Source organism: Amblyomma mixtum, chromosome 3, assembly GCF_055824585.1.
Source record: "Amblyomma mixtum isolate Tamu chromosome 3, ASM5582458v1, whole genome shotgun sequence".
Taxonomy (NCBI): domain Eukaryota; kingdom Metazoa; phylum Arthropoda; class Arachnida; order Ixodida; family Ixodidae; genus Amblyomma; species Amblyomma mixtum.
The window spans coordinates 144,106,143-144,122,114 of NC_143014.1; the positions used below are offsets into that span (position 1 = coordinate 144,106,143).

A 15,972-nucleotide genomic window follows, 5' to 3' on the forward strand; every position below is an offset into this window, starting at 1 on the left:
CTAGTTGGTATAGATTCATTGCTATAGGAGGCAGCGTGCAGAGACGACGGACAAGAAAAGACACAGAAAAGAAAAGGAAGTAGAAACATCTTTTAGCGCAACAAACGCAGGCATAAAGTTTGTGTGTTTTATACCCATTGAGAAGTGGGGGTACTAATCCATAAAGCGAGATGGCGCAAAAGGGGAAGATGTTTTCAGTGACAAAAAGAGCACCCCCTTTAGTTTAAATCGCTGCCTGCATGGCCACTCTTTACACATTGGGTCTGTAATCAAAGTTCGCATGACTGTGATTGGAGGAATTGACACGAAACGTATAGCCGTCATAAGTTAATACTACGTAGCCTACCAATTAGTGTCACTTTTTAATTTTTAATTTTTATTTGCTCTGAGCACTCGTAGGCAATACTCTAAGAAGGCAGCAAAGAGCACTTTGACATTGCACCACGAATGCTCTGTTTCTGACGGCAACGAGTCCTATTGATACTTACCCTTGCATGAATCGGCAGCAGTAGTTGCTGAAAAGTGTTACTAGATCGTAATTTTAGCGCGGATGTTTTGACGTATATTTTCTAGAGCAGGTTTCAACATAAAATGCACCATGAATTGCCAGGAAAAACACATTTTTGTGGGGTTTAATTTGTACCATTTTGGGGCACTCGAGTTCCTTCTAATCGTGGCAAGATACATCAAAATTTAGGGCACCAATTACACCCACGCCATGGTCGAATTCATTGTTAGAAAAAGCTGGCAGTGTCAGTTCTGCAGAAGACTCATCCCCCGAAATTGTCTCATGACAAACATGCTTGTTAGTAGACTTTAATGTCACTGCGCCGTAAGTGCTTCCTTCAAGGCCAGGAAACACGAGGACCAATCATTAACTTTGTTAGTTTGAGCAGAGTTCTGCACTCGTGTTCTATTTTATCAGCCTGCTTCCGATGCCACGTGGCACCCACATTTCGAGCGAGTCAGCGCTATTTGTTGTGGGAGGGTAAAACAAGAAACAGCTGTGGGTCCCAGCGGAGGCCCGTATCTGCGCCCGTTAACAGCAAGTACACAAAACCACAACGAAAGCGAAAAGAACATCCAGCCCTTCAGAATTCCCAGTCGCCAAGGGAAGACAGGAGGGGACTAGAAACGATAAAAAGGGAGGTCAAGCCGACGACTTAAAACCAAAAGAAATATAGCGAAAATGCGATAGCGATGGGCGGAAAAGAAGATACTTGCCCCAGTGATATGCCGAAGGGAGAGTATTTTTCTATGCCCAGCCAGCATACAGCGCCTCTAATATCCATATGATGCAACTGCTCCCCCATAGCAACTGCTTCCGCTGGCGCCAAGACAAGAACGCACGCGGTCTGTGCGTTTCAGCAGAGTTCGTCGCTAGCTTTATGGTCGTGAAACTGTTCCGTCACTCAATGGGGCAGCTTGGTACGCCCCCAAAGCAGCCGTGCGGCGGCGCTGCCATCGGAGCGTCTGAGCAGGCGGGCGACCACCGATGCCCCGCCGCGATTGCTCAGTGGTTACGGCGCTCGGCTGCGGACCCGAAAGACGCGGGTTCGATCCCGGCCGCGGCGGCCGAATTTCGATGAAGGCGAAATTCTAGAGGCCCGTGTGCTGTGCGATGTCAGTGCACGTTAAAGAACACCAGGTGGTCGAAATTCCCGGAGCACTTCACTACAGCGTCCCTCATAGCCTGAGTTGCTTTGGGACGTTAAACCACAATAAACCTAAACCGACCACCTATGCGTACAAAGCGACGTTTTTCAATGCGTTGTTGCGTCGTTTTCTTGTTCTGGCGTTTTATCAGGTGCAGTGTAGGTGTACGTGAATGCCTGTGTTGTAAAACGAGCGCGCGCTGTGATCGATAACTTCACTTGTTGCGTGACGCGCGGCCGCTCCGGCTATATGGGAAACGGCAAAAACGTGTGAACTTTATCTTTTCCCGTCTGACGCCTAATTGCGAGAAAAGTGGAGATGCGCCATTCTTCGAAAATAAATTGCTGGCTTCTCTGATTCGCCGTACGTGCGCATTTGTGTGAGAGAGAGCAAGAGAAACCCTTTAATGAAAAACAGAGAATTTAGCTGACGTTTAAAAATCGCTGGCATGCTGCTCTGCGTTGGAAGGGAATTTAGGAGATAGAGACGGAAGGAAAGCGGTGCGGAAAAGTTAAATGAAGGAAATTAAAAGGGGAAAAGTTAAAATGCGACCATCAAAGGCGTACTAAGGTGCATCAGCGAGTAATGATGTAACATATGAAATGATGAAGTGCATAGTATGACAAATGGGCTGACAAAGTTCAGTTCGTGAACAATGCATGAGAGTAACAACCAAGGTAAAATTAGGGCTTGTCGAGATATCCAATGTAATTTAAATGCGCAAACAAAAAAGTCAGTCGATTTGAGTAATTTGTCCAAATGGGGATATGTGCGCTAGCATGACATCAATTGTCGGTTGGAGCTACGACCTACTATATGGTACCAGGTTATCACCTATTCACCAACCCAACTTCTTCTTTCGTTTAGCTACTGTGCAAACATCATTAAAATCACGTTCTCCTGATAACCGCTGCTGCTCATTCCGCTTATCTCGGTGCGCTTAGGAGCGGTACCGCCTAATTAGTGCCACAGTTTCTCGCCTGCTTGCCACCGGCTACACCTTGGCAAGTAAGCCACAGGGTGGGCAGGTGAGCAGTGGCGCAGTGGCAGAAGGCAGGTGCTATGGCCGATGTTGCCATCGGTGGGACTTGGGTTGGGTTGCGACCCAGGTTGCTCTTCCCAGCAGCCTCTCAGGATTTAAATGGACTGCCGCTTGACACGGCGGACACGTTGCCCACCACCGGTGGACAGGTGAGCAGCCTGTCACACCGGCTTCAGACAAACAGGCAGGCAGACAAGCAGACAAACACACAATGCTCAAGCTCGTGGAACGGCACTAGCACATTGAAAGTTCATTGCATGTTTCTATTGCTCAAGGCAGACTAAGGCACCTTATTAAAACACTGTCCATTGTTAGAGGCACTGGAGAGAGCTTCTTTATGCAATGTTCATAGTACGCACGCTCGTCAGCATGCGCGGAGCACTCATGCAGGATTGGTTCCACAGTTTCGATCGAGCCGCATTTGTCACGAAGCGGACTGTTCATTTGACCAAAACGGTATCGCAAGCCGTTAATGACCGCACCACCATTTTCGACATTAATTATCGCATAAAGCATGAAAGGTCTCTACGCAGCAGCCGGACGATCACGGATACGGAGCTAGCCGTGGCTCTGCCGGCAGTGCTCTTTCTCTACACAAGTGTCAAGAGGGCTAGGATTACGGAGATGTAGCGGATACAGTACGTCTGCTTCAATCCCTCGTGTGTAATTAAAAGACCAAATAACAGCATGCGCGTAAAAGGCTTTATCGTACGACCACACCATATGCCGCTGGGCCGCTGTACCGATTGCCAATCGTCGGGCGCCGGTGGCGCCTCTAGCGGTCGCTTTTGTCCGCAAACCAAACTTCGGGCGGAGCTTCAGCACCATAAATCTATTGAACGAGTCTTCTTTCAGCCACATGTGAGTGACGAGGTGGTGCTGTATCAGATGCCCAGCCTCTCTCCCATTGGCGGCACTGAGCGGGAGCCTCCCGTGGAGGGCAAGGGTGGTAAAGTGCCAACCCTTTATAAGCTGGCTCAAAGGGGCACCGGATACGTTCTTTTCAGAAGCGATCAGGAAGACTTTGAGAGAGTCACTATGAAGGCCATCATCGTCCTCGCCATTCTCTGCGCCATCGCCTACGCAGACCAGGGGAAAGGTCACGACGACGGCCATGAACACGCCGGCGGCCATCACCATCACCATGCTTCCGTCTGCTGTGAGTCCTACACCTTTTCTTTCCTCTTGAAATGGTAGCCTCATCTGTGAAAATTAAGCATAAAAGCTGGAACTCAGCGATACACTGAATACCAACCTGTGACCCAGGCTAATTAAGAATCTTTCTACAGGGAGAGTATGAGAGAGAAAAAGTTGTGAAAGTAAACCGAGAAAGCATATCGTGTGATTAGGTTTGCTACCACATGTTGGAGTTGACAAAGCGCTGGAGGAATTTTGAAATCGAGAAAGTGAAGGAGACTGGAAAAAATGGCACATGTGCGCGGAAAAAATCATGCTCAAGATCGAAAGTTTCTACTCATGTATACCTACCCGGGAAAGTGTAGCAGGCACCTGATTGCCTTTACTGCGAAGAAGGCCGGAGTCGGTGCTCGAGCATCTTATGTTCGGAGAAGGACCCATCGCTGACATAATCTAGTGCTGTGGGACAGTACCCTGTGTATGTAAGCATGTACAGCAGTATGTAAACCGATGTGATGAAGTGTAATGGGTACACTTGTTCTCACTCGCTCAATTAACTACCGTTTTTGTTTCGCTGGAAATAAACTTTTCTTGTTTATGTTTGCTGCTTTCCCGGGTTTAAAATTGTTCCGCTCTCTATTCTGAAAAATTGTTTGTCTGATGGAGAAAGGGACTCTCAAGAATGTGATGTGACTATCAACCTAAAATGCTCAAAATAACCCTGGAGGAAAACCCGTTTCAAGGAGACACCAGGAATTTGCGTCTCTGAGAAAAAAATATTCTAGATATTTTCTGCGGTAGTTAAAACGGAAACCTCTAAAATCTCATTTTTATCGATGGAGTTCTACCGTCTAACGGTTATATTTCCATTACAGCGCTCCCACCTAAAACACTGAAGACCGTGGTGAACTGTGTCGAAGAAAAGGTTGACAAAGAGGTGCGTTTTTTTCTTGCCAATTAACGGAACAAGCTTTTTACCGCAGTTGACTGCATGCTTTACCTCATTTAGTCAGGGCTTAGGTTCCAAATACTACAAACTTCATTATGCTTACACACGTATAAGTGTGCATTGTGAATGTGATAGTCTTCTTACAAATGAATTTTTCGTTATTGCATCCTGTAGCCACGTGCAAAGAAGCCTTTTCTAATCTTTTTACCTGTTTACTCTATTTAAATTTCTTCTGTGATATCAATCTTTAAACTAACAATCTCCTTCATGTAATTTTCATTAATTTTCCTCGTTTTCGCATTCTGAAAGGTGCAGAGTCAAGATTCGCTCTGCTATTTTAATCAAAGATGCAACTTGGCGTCGGTTTTTCTATCCTATCTGCAGTGTAAGGTTTCTCACCTGGAAATAATTTTCCAATTTATACCTGAGTATTTATCTTTCTGTGCAGGTGCTAGGTAAGCTGAACGAAGTGCGTGAACAGCTTCACTGTGAGGACATCTTCTGCGGCATTCAGAAGTTCTGCGAGAGGGATGGCACTCTGGTACGTTTCTATATTAGTGGCCTAGTACATGCAACTGACAACTCTGGCGCACTTTTTACAAAGATGCCTTCTAAGGCAGCCCGAAAAAGAAAACGTTATTAGTGCTAAAGGTTATTAAGCATGCGCTGCTGCAGTAACAAACGGAAATGAGGGGCTGCTCCTCCTTTTGGTGCAGCATGATGTCCCCAGGATAATGAAACTATCTCAGTTCGCGTATGGGTGGCGCCTTACTTTTGGCGTTATATAACGCCAACCTTGACATTACTTCTTTCACCAACAAGCAGTAGCAACATGAAGCACCAGTTTAATTGCCCCTTAATGGTGCAGAGAGTACCGCTGCAGTTAAACATAAAACTGACACTCGTTAAAACTGCTACGTACAAGGCAGATACTTGCATGCGGGATTTTCACCAAACGGAGCAATTTTTTTTAATAACTGAAATGCATCCTTTACTAGATGGCCTTCAGGTACATTTTGCCCGAGGCATGAGTGCATGAGTGAAAGCGTGTGGCTTCAGCGTTGTCTCGACAGCCGAGGAGGATGCTGATTGAAATACGTTCTTTCTAATATAATCGATCTCTATTTGGGAAGACATTAATAGGGTGCCAATAGCTTTTTGTTTGAAAAGAAACGCGATGTGCTTAAGGTACCCTTATCTCTATTTTCCAGGAAAACAACCGGACCGACATCTTCTCGGTGAGTTCTTGGAGGCCGGATGAAATTTGCCCTCCTGCAGTGTGTTGGATTCAGAATATAGTGTGTCTTTAAAGGGCACAAGTGGAAATAAGAATTGTAAATTAAATTATGGGGCTTAACTTCCCGAAGAGGCACATGGGTTATGAAAGACGTGGTAGTGGAGGGCCCGGGATTAATTTACACCCCCTAGGGTTATTTAATGTCTGCTGACATCGCCCAGCCCACGGGCGTTTTTGCATTTTGCCTCCATTAAAATGTGGCCGCCGCGGCTGGAATCGAACCCATGACATCGGGATCAGCAGCCAAACGCCAAAGCCATCGAGCCACCGCGGCGTAAAGAAATAATAAGATAAAGTGTAAGCAATATTAAGGAAAATGAGGGGAACTCTACCAGCAAAAGAAGTCTGTGCAGCTGAAAAAAAAAGCCTCATTCAATTAAATTTCTTATCACACTTATTCCTTTTAGAATACTCAGTGCTTTCGGTGAGCGGGAAGAGGGGGGGGGGATCAGAAAGCGACGAGTTTTTTGGAAAGGCCCTACCGATAAACGTGACCATCTTGCTTCTCCCAACAATAGAACTCTGGCTGGAGAAGTTGCGTCAAAATAGGATGGCCACAATGAACTAACGAACTAGCGAATGTAGCGGCGCCACGGAGGCACTGAGTGAAAGTGCTTATGTAAATCTTCAGAATCTTATCAAGTGTCTGAAGATTTACATAAGCGCTTTCACTCAGTGCCTCCGTGGCACCGCTACATCCCTTAGTTCATTGAGGCCATCCTATTTTGACGCAGCTAAGGCCATATTTTGACGGTACTTGCTGGCCGAAGTGGCGTTATATAAAAAAAGCTATGAACACCCCGTGGCCGCCAAAGAATGCATGTGACCGGGCGCAGTCACCGGAATATGCTTGCAGTCTCGCTACAATTTTTTTACACAGTACTCGGGCTTACCAATTTCTTTTTTGAATGGCATACTTTCCTCCTACGTGCCGTAATCTACTGTGATTATTAATGTGACAGCATTAGTTTGCTCAGCCTCAAGGGCATGTCCGCAAAAAGCGGCACCATATCGGCACCAACCTTTCCTGTCCTCAAAGCACACGCTTTCGCCTTCCTCCACGTAAGCAGACTTAAGTGCCCTCAGAATTTTTTGCCTGGCGTAATTTTTGTTCGTTCTGAATCCTTTTCATTAAACAGGAACATTTTTGTCGTAACAACGGCCGCACGGACAGACGACGAACACATCGACGTTTAGACTTGAATGTACCAGAGCAGTTATAGCGGCGCCAAAACGTTGTCTGCAAGCGTTGATGTTGTTTACCAGAAAGCACGTAGAGTTTCACTAAGCGTATGGGCTTGTGAGATTATAATCATCGTCAATATTAGCAAACGCATATGGCATGGGATACGAGCGTATTTGATATGGACTTAACACCCGAAATAAACGCCTTTCGTGAAATAAGAGCGTCTACAGGGTTTTCTGCAATTCCAGACGGAGCAAAACAAGCAACTTCGTGAGGCATTTCACGACTGCCGGCCTGAGCATCAGAGCGCCGAAGCTGCGCATCCAGAGGCCGCTCAAGCCGCACCTCACGCCTAGACATCCTACACAAGGAAGAACCAACCACCAGTTCTTGCTAAGGATCTGAATAAACTGGCCTTTTAAGCTTCTTTCACGCCTCTTGTTTTCTGCCCGAGCTCTTACGATGGATTACTTCCAAGCGATGCCTTTTTAAAAAATGTTTTCTAACCAGGGTGTCGAACCGGAACCGAACCCGGACACTAAACCGGAACCGAACCCGAATTTTCGCCCGGAACCGGAACCGAACCGAACCCATAAATTTTTCGCCATCTTGGAACTGAACCCGAACCGGAACGATTCAAAGGAACCGTTCCGAACCGGTTCGGGACCCGGTTCAGCGCCACTTTTTTTCATCTCGGCATACTTCTTGTTTTCGGACAAAATGAGATGATCTAGCGCGTAGATTTACCCTCCCGTAGCTGTCTGCGCTGGGAAGTGCGAAAATGGTACCCAGTATATGCGACAGCAAACTTACAGGAAGTCTGGTGCCTGGGAAAAAGTCTAATTGACGCTTCTGCAATGTACTACCGCCAATTCTTTGTGCGTCAGGTTTATGTGAAATCTTGAGTTATTACTCCTCCCCTTTTATATATTTGCGTAAATCTTTAATCAAAATGTTAGGACTGCTCTAACTCAGTAAAGTACTAAAGACACCAAATTTTTTGCTTGCGTGCTTTCTTCTTTCAAACGATGTGTTAGACGTTGGTGTACACGGAGCATGGCGTGGTATTTCACCAACACACAATAAATAATTTATATTTCAATTTCTTCATGACCCTGTTTCGGTTTCACCAACATAACGATGGCTGTGACGTGTAGAGGAAATTAAGTCGCGTGAGGTGCAATAAAACGGCAATATAACTGCTGATACGTTGTTCGCTGTAACTATAGGTCTTGAAGCTGGCTGATTTAAGTGCTATAGTGAGTCAACACAACGTATCAGCGTTTCTGTTAGTTTTCTCGTGCCTCACTGGACCTAAAGTTGAAATCATGTAACAACCATCATTTGGTTGATGAAAGTGGAACAGCATGGGAGAAAAAATTGTTTTCTAAATTATTTAGTGGCAGTAGGCGAATACCACACGGTGGTCCATGTATTCTAATATCTGTGGCGTAATTTGAAAGAAGAAAACACGCAATAAAACTGGGTGTCTACAGTCATTTAAGCACCGATTAAGAATGCCTTCCTTTTCTTTGGGTCATTTCCCACAAATAGATGAAATATTAGCGCGAGGATCCAACAACGTTGTGACGGTGGTTTTTGAGGAAAGGAAATGGCGCAGTAACTGTCTCATTTCTTGATGGACACCTGAACCGCGCCGTAAGGAAGGGAGGAAGGTGGGAGTGAAGGAAAAATCAGAAACAGGCGCAGTAGGCGTACACCGAATAAGTAACCGAGCGCCCTAACCACTGAGCCACCGCAGTGGGTAGTGCAACATTTACTTTTGTAGGCGCTCATTATCTCAAACAGCAGGTTCTAAATAAAACCCCTCACGATGTAGCTCCACAAAGAAAAAAAAAGGCTGAATGGCTGTGGAGCTCGGCTGCTGATTCCAAAAATACAAAGACCAGCGTGCTTCCTCGCACGCCGAAAATCCCCAGCTGGTCCTCGATAATATGGAGCCCTCCACTACACGGTCCATCCTATAGCCACAATGTCTACTCGACACAATAAACCCGAGATATTCCTACTATTATTACCAAAAGAAGGATGTATAAATTGGTGCAGCTTGTTTTGTTTTTAGAATCCGTATATCCTTGTTTGTGCGCGACGGAAATAAGCAACGAAAGGCGGGTTCTTGGCAACGGTGGAGATGTACTAATAAGAAAAAAATTAAATACCGAATACTCAAAAGGGCAATGCGGAAATATATGCGCTCGCTGGCATGCGATAGTGATTACGCCCAGAAAGATACTACTGCGATTAAATGTAACTGCGATGAAGTGATTTCGTTATCCCTATTCGCTGAAATCGTTCTGCTTCTAAGAAAAAATTGCTGCCAGTCGCCCGCGCGCGGCTCCATCCGCTGTTCTCTCACTGCTCGATCTTAAATTCTCTGTCTGGCGACTTATATCTACTTCTCGCTGTCATACTTCCCATTCGTAGTGTCTGACACGATTGGCTTATGACTGTTGGCGTTTTTTTCGTACAACGCTTGGGCGACTGAATACGTTGAGCCTTCACAATAATCTGCCTCGGCTATATCGGGTACAGGTGGGTGATGGGGGTAGAAAGATGAGTGAAACTTTTTGAAGGTGCATTTTTACCAGTGAATGCCCGAATGTGCGCCCACCGGAGTGCGCATCAAGGATGGAGGCTGCACACACACACACACACACACACACACACACACACACACACACACACACACACACACACACACACACACACACACACACACACACACACACACACACACACACACACACACACACACACACACACAGCGCGGTTATTTTTGGGAAAGCAGGCTATAGTGCTAACGCAGTAAAAAGAACAACTAACAGGGTTTGTATACTCTATATCCTCTGACTCCGAGTGGGATTCGTACCAATGGCGGCGCAACAGAAAACTCTCTTTACAGATGCTTTAGGCTATTCGGCTATCTTGTAGGCTTCTTTTTATGGTTGTTGCATGGAATATTTGGAACCTTTCTGACCCTTTGTGGCAGATTGAAACTACAGTAGAGCCCATTTATAACGAGCCTGACGGTGACGCGGCTTCCGTTCGTTATATCCGATGTTCGTAGCAAGTGGATTCTTCGTACAACAGCCATAAACACTAAGGCCACTAAAAATGGCGTCTATTTCTTATAAAACTGCGTTATTCGTGCCTGCTTGTGCAAAGCAGAGCCTGTCGCGGCTCTTTCCAAGCTATCTAGGGCGGTCATTTAATCCTCGTCGAGACCTTGCTGCCAGCTATCAAATTTAGGGACAGGGTATAACTAATCATGAATGAGATGTGCATGGCAGTTGGTGGCAGGTCGGCCCCATAAATGAGATTCCTGGCAGTAGGGAGAACTCGCCCATGGTGTTCAACGTCTCTGTCAGAGCATGCACTTCTGCGATTGTGTGGTCGGCAGGAACGTAGTTATCCGAGAAAACATCTGCATGGCTATGGATCAACGTAGCGCTGCCAGAAATCTGCATGAGTCTGGTCACGCGTGTTTGCGAGCTTCTTCTGTCGTTCCTGCATGGGATGATGCAGCGACGAACTAGCGCAGCGCTTGTGATGCAGAATGCATCCGTTGCACTGTCCGCTGTGTGACAATGCCTGCACATGGTAGCGGCGCAAAAGATGGAGACAACTGGGCAGGCTATGCATACCACTTGACCGCCATGGCCAGCAAGGATTTCAGAATTATCAATCGCTGCTTTTAGTTGATCCTTCGGAGCAATAGCGCGAACAGGACAAGGGACCAAGGACGAGTAGACACACACAGCGCTGTGTCTACTCGTCCTTGGTCCCTTGTCCTGTTTGCGCTATTGCTTCGAAGTATGAACCAACAAGCCAGGATTTCAACGTTTTTAGTTGATCCGCGACCATGGTCAGTAGCTTCGCTTTCGACGATGCACCCGTCTCACGCACACCGCGCTTCTTCCATACGGGATGCTTTGCCGAGCCTGCGAACGCGTAGGCAATGATTGCCCTCGTAGGCCATCGACGCGGGTTTGGCCGGCGGTTACTTACTATTTTAATAGAGAGTTATAGCATATCGTTACCGTGTTTAATTTATCATTTACATTGTTACCAGACGCTGGAGTTTGCGGTTAGCGCTGCGCAGGGCAGTGCCGCCTTTTAATTGCACTTCTGGGTCGACATGTTCTTTCCGGTTGAGAGACACTTTTTCATCTGCGTGCTTAGTGGAAGCACGACCTCTTCAACTTCGAGGGTAGTTTACCGCGCCTCCTCGTTCGCTATAGCCGCGTGGTGCGGCCAGACTTGTTCGTTGCATCTCCGACAAATTTCCATTATGCATATATGAATAATGGAAATGCATATTTTGACGGTAGCACCGCATCCGCTCGTAATAAACGAGGGTTCGTTATATCTGCGGCCGTTAAAGTGGGCTCGTCTAGCTGCACATCCGCGGAATTCGCTTTAATACACTGGTATCAAGAAAATCCAGGCAGGGCTGCAGATGTATGAGTAGAGGAAGTAATGGCCGATCGCAACATTTGTCATCTGCCTTGTGGAGAGGCCGTACAGGTAAGTGAAAGCGAATAGTGAGAAAACCGAATGAATCAACACAAAGTTTTCTCGCCAGCACGTCCAGAAAAGACAGGCAAGAACTTAGTCGCCTATTAAGCATAGCTGCCAGAAAGGAGTTGTTTGTAGTTTTCAAAATAAATGCCTGAAACAATTTGGTGGACAAATGGTGCATGCCAGATTAACCACTCTTTATCACTCAATCAAGGGCGCAAAAAATTCTGTTGACGCAAACGTTGCCTTTCATAGCGCCCCAAGAAAAGTCGCAAACATTCGGTGTAGTGCAAGTATATCTTCTTCCTCGCACAATGCTGCACTTGCAAGAATGTTGCAGCTCAAGGTCGCAAACAAACAGGTTGCCAATTTCTTTGGTTTGGTTTATTGGATTTTAACGTCCCAAAGCGACTCTGGCTATGCGAAACACCGTAGTGAAGGGCTGCGGAAATTTCGACCACCTGGGGTTCTTTGAGGTGCACTGACATCGCACAGTACACAAGCCTCTAGAATTTCGCCTTCATCGAAATTCGACCGCCGCGGACGGGATCGAACTCGCGTCTTTCGGGTCCGCAGCCGAACGCCGTAACCACTGAGCCACCGCGGCGGTGAAATTCGAAGACTATCTTCCATAGTAGACGGCACTCCCCTATCCCCTGGACCTCACCCAATTGCCAAAAAAGCCTGACTCCTTATCTACCAAACTGATAGATGGTGAAGCAACACACTCATCTGCTTCCTTCCGGATCACATAAGCCTCGACCAACTCCCTACATATGCAAACAGGGTTATTAAACAGGACACTTGTCTTATCTACTGGGGGAATCAATTGTTGCACTCGCTGCAATGCAAAGCCAAGCTGTACGACACCGCTACTTTTTCCCCCCATCTGTGATGCTCGAACAAATGCTCATTGCTTCCCCACGTAGAAAGACAAGTCTCCTGCTTATTCACCCTGATCGAATTGGTAGCGAGATGGTGGAGGCCTTTATGATCAGGAAGGAAGCAGATGAGCGTGCTTGTTCACCATCGATCATCTTCGTAGATAAGGAGTCTGACTTTCTTGCTGTCTACTATGGAAGATAGTCTTCGAATTTCGTTGAAACAGATGTCATGACTCGACATTGATGTGCATGCGCAGTATATTTGTTTTATTTTTAATCTTTGTTGTTCTGTTTTTTGGATTGTTCACTGTGTCCTGCGCCTTCATATACTTTTCCGAAAATGTAATAACCTGTTGTTAGTCAGCGTCTGTGTCGTCTCCAGTCTTCCTTTTGTCCTGTTTACTGCGCTTCTTAAGCATGAACCCTTACAAACTGGCAGTTTTATGTTCTCGTAAACAAATCTTTGCATTTTTTTTATACCGATGTGCCAGAAAAAAGAAAACTCATAGCAAATTGACTGAAACTCATCTGCGTTCTATTTTTTTTTTGTCCTGAACCCGTTTGAACCCGTTTGAACCGGTTCGGGACGGTCCGAACCGGTTCGAACCGGAACGGAATGGCCCTCTGGAGCCGAACCCGGAACTGAACCCGAAAGGCGTGAACCCGAACCGGAACCGAACCCGAAAAAATGCCGGTTCGACACCCTGTTTCTAACACACTCAGCAAGCCATGTATCGAAAATTTTGTTTCGGAAGATTGTGGTCTACCGCATGTCGCCTTTTCCGCGCGAACCCGAGAACCAGAGATTGAATTCCCTTCTCGTTGTCTTTAATACAAACTCCGGCAGGTAGCAACGACCGCTGCGCCCTCGTGCAGCTGCGCCCCACCACGCCAGGCACGCGGTAGCTTCTCAGTTCTTTAAACAAATGGTACGTGGCCTTTTCCTTGCATGCAGAAGTATCAGCATGGTGGCCAAAACACTCTAGCGCTCACGGAGGTCGCGATGGTAAGTACTGGTACATACCTGCGTCCGACACGTACAGCATTCGTAAAAATTCTTCGGACCGTATGGTTTGCTTTTGAGCTGCATAAAACAGCTTTAACGGCACCTCTCAGTATCAAACAAGGCTTTGAACGGTGAAGAAGGGCGATCGTCCAACTCTGTAGTGATTTAAAGGTAGAGGGGTGTCATATGCTCCCTACTAGACGGCTGAAAATCGAACCATGGGGCCCGAAGACTTCTGACCAAGGCTGTAGGTCCTCGTGACTGCATGCACGGGCGATCCCTTGTTTAACTTCTAGCCCTATCAAAAGCTTAACTTCGCTTGTTTGCTTTGCGAATCTTTGCTTTGGCCGATATTACATGTTTGCAAGAAGATTATACTGATTACTAACAGGCCACTTCTCTGACAGCCATTCTCTGGCTACTGCTCGCAGTGAGCAAAATTTAAAGAGCACAAAGTTGCACGAAGTGTCACGCTAAGCGAGGACAAGAGTAAACTCGGGATGCGCTTCCTTCATTGTGAAGAAAAAACGTAGTAAGGAAAGACTCTAAAGGGCAGTTTGTGGGCTTGTGTGTGATTCTCGCGACTAATTTGCCGTAGTCGGCGCCTAACAGAGGAACGTCTTTTACTGCAACGGCGCTCATGCGCTGCGCTGATTTTCGCTTACTTTTGCGGACAAGCTCGTAGACTACGCTGCACGAATACGCCTGTATGGGAGTAAAAAGGGAGTAAGCTGTCCTCTAGCACACTCCCTTTTATGGGCACGTTATGCTAACCATGTCCCGGAGTAGATTTGGATCCCTAAAGATACGGAAAGCTTACTCTTGGCAACTGAGGTATGTATGCAGTCGTTTTCAGCAGGACTTCAGACCGCGGAGTGGCTGCGGGACCGCACCGTGGCGCTGATATATCTTCGTCGGGCGCTCGCTGCGAGAGTGTCCCGTGTGATGACAGCCTTCACCCGCACTCTCGCGCTTTCGCGTAATACTCATAATACGCCTGATGTGCGGTGTTCGTCTGTTTCGCCGCTGGTGCTCGCTAGTAAAGAGGGTGCCTGCCTGTTCGCGGGTCTCTGCGTGCGGCTTGTGCGTCACTCACCGTGTACAGATCGAAGAGCGAAAATCGAGACTCACGAAAAGATGCTTCCGCTTTGCGGTGCTATGTTGCCGCGCCGTTACAGCAAGACTAGGGTAGCGGAGCGTTGAGATACGACGCTTCGCAGTGGCGAGGTCTTGCTTCTGAGTTAAAATTTCGCTTCGCAGGCACAGTTGTGGCGAAAGAGTGGTTTAAAATTTTTGTGCAAAACCACTCACACGCTTTTTTGGCCCGGGTCATCTCCCCAAAATTTGGCCTGGCTCATTTTCAAACATTTAGCCCGGGCCAATTTTTTTGTGTGGCCGGGCTAAATTTGAAGGTCGTCATTGTGTTGGAGGCGGTGAACTAAGAATAAACATCGATAATTGGTCGAAATCTGTCAAGGTCAAATTTCAGAGATGTCCCGGGCCAAATTGGTAGGTCAGCGTCGTGTCGGGCACAGTCGAATTCGGAGACGACCAGGCTAAGTTTTGAGGTAACTGTGTGTTATGCTTTTCTGCAATGTTATACTTTTCTGTAAGTTTTAACTAACTTGGCGTTTCTGTTACTAGGCAGCGGCAGAAGAACGGTCCAAGTCACAAGATTCTTGGTCGGTGTTGGTGAGCGTGTGAGTGGTGTCGTATGAAAATTATAAACCACCCTAGCTGTATTGACATCTCGCATGGGCATTTCTGCCCTTGTGGTTCCCACCCAAAAAATGTACACTCGGCAGCGGAAGCTTACTGGATGCGGGTGTGCGGAAAAAGAATTATTTGGCGCAGTTACGCAAGCCACTCGGTTTAAACGCCTGTATTTATTAGGGGACGTGCATGCTTTACCCACTATTGTTAATACCAGGCTACTGGGTCAAGAGGTAGCGCTACAGTGAATTTTAATGCGAGAAAACGCATTCCGTAAATCTATGCTGGCGACTGCACTCGTCAACGTGGAAAAGAGGAAAAGAGCACGTGTTCAGATGACACGCGCGATGAGGAAGTGCCAAAACTAGAAAGCAAGCAAGAGGCATTGCCTCCCGGTTGCATGCCGATTTAGTAATGCTCGTGGGGTTCTTCCCGCTGCGAAGCGCGTCCATCAAGCGCAAAGGGCAACTCGCTTGACGTGGTAGAAAAAAATGGTGCTTTGTCACTTTGCCTTTCCGGATTCGCCAGCAGACAACCAAATGATATGGTTTTTTCTTGTG

At 46.8% G+C, this 15,972-nt stretch overlaps 1 protein-coding gene across 1 annotated transcript; it reads left to right on the forward strand.

The window, feature by feature from the left end:
* Positions 1 to 3,718: 3,718 nt before the first annotated feature.
* LOC149352239 (uncharacterized) lies at positions 3,719 to 7,694 on the forward strand. Its single transcript, XM_089577131.1, has 5 exons — positions 3,719 to 3,857; positions 4,711 to 4,772; positions 5,233 to 5,325; positions 5,996 to 6,022; positions 7,516 to 7,694. The coding sequence occupies exons 1-5, from the start codon at positions 3,737 to 3,739 to the stop codon at positions 7,621 to 7,623; spliced, it is 411 nt and encodes a 136-aa protein (XP_089433257.1). The 5' UTR covers positions 3,719 to 3,736; the 3' UTR covers positions 7,624 to 7,694.
* The last annotated feature ends 8,278 nt before the right edge of the window (positions 7,695 to 15,972 follow it).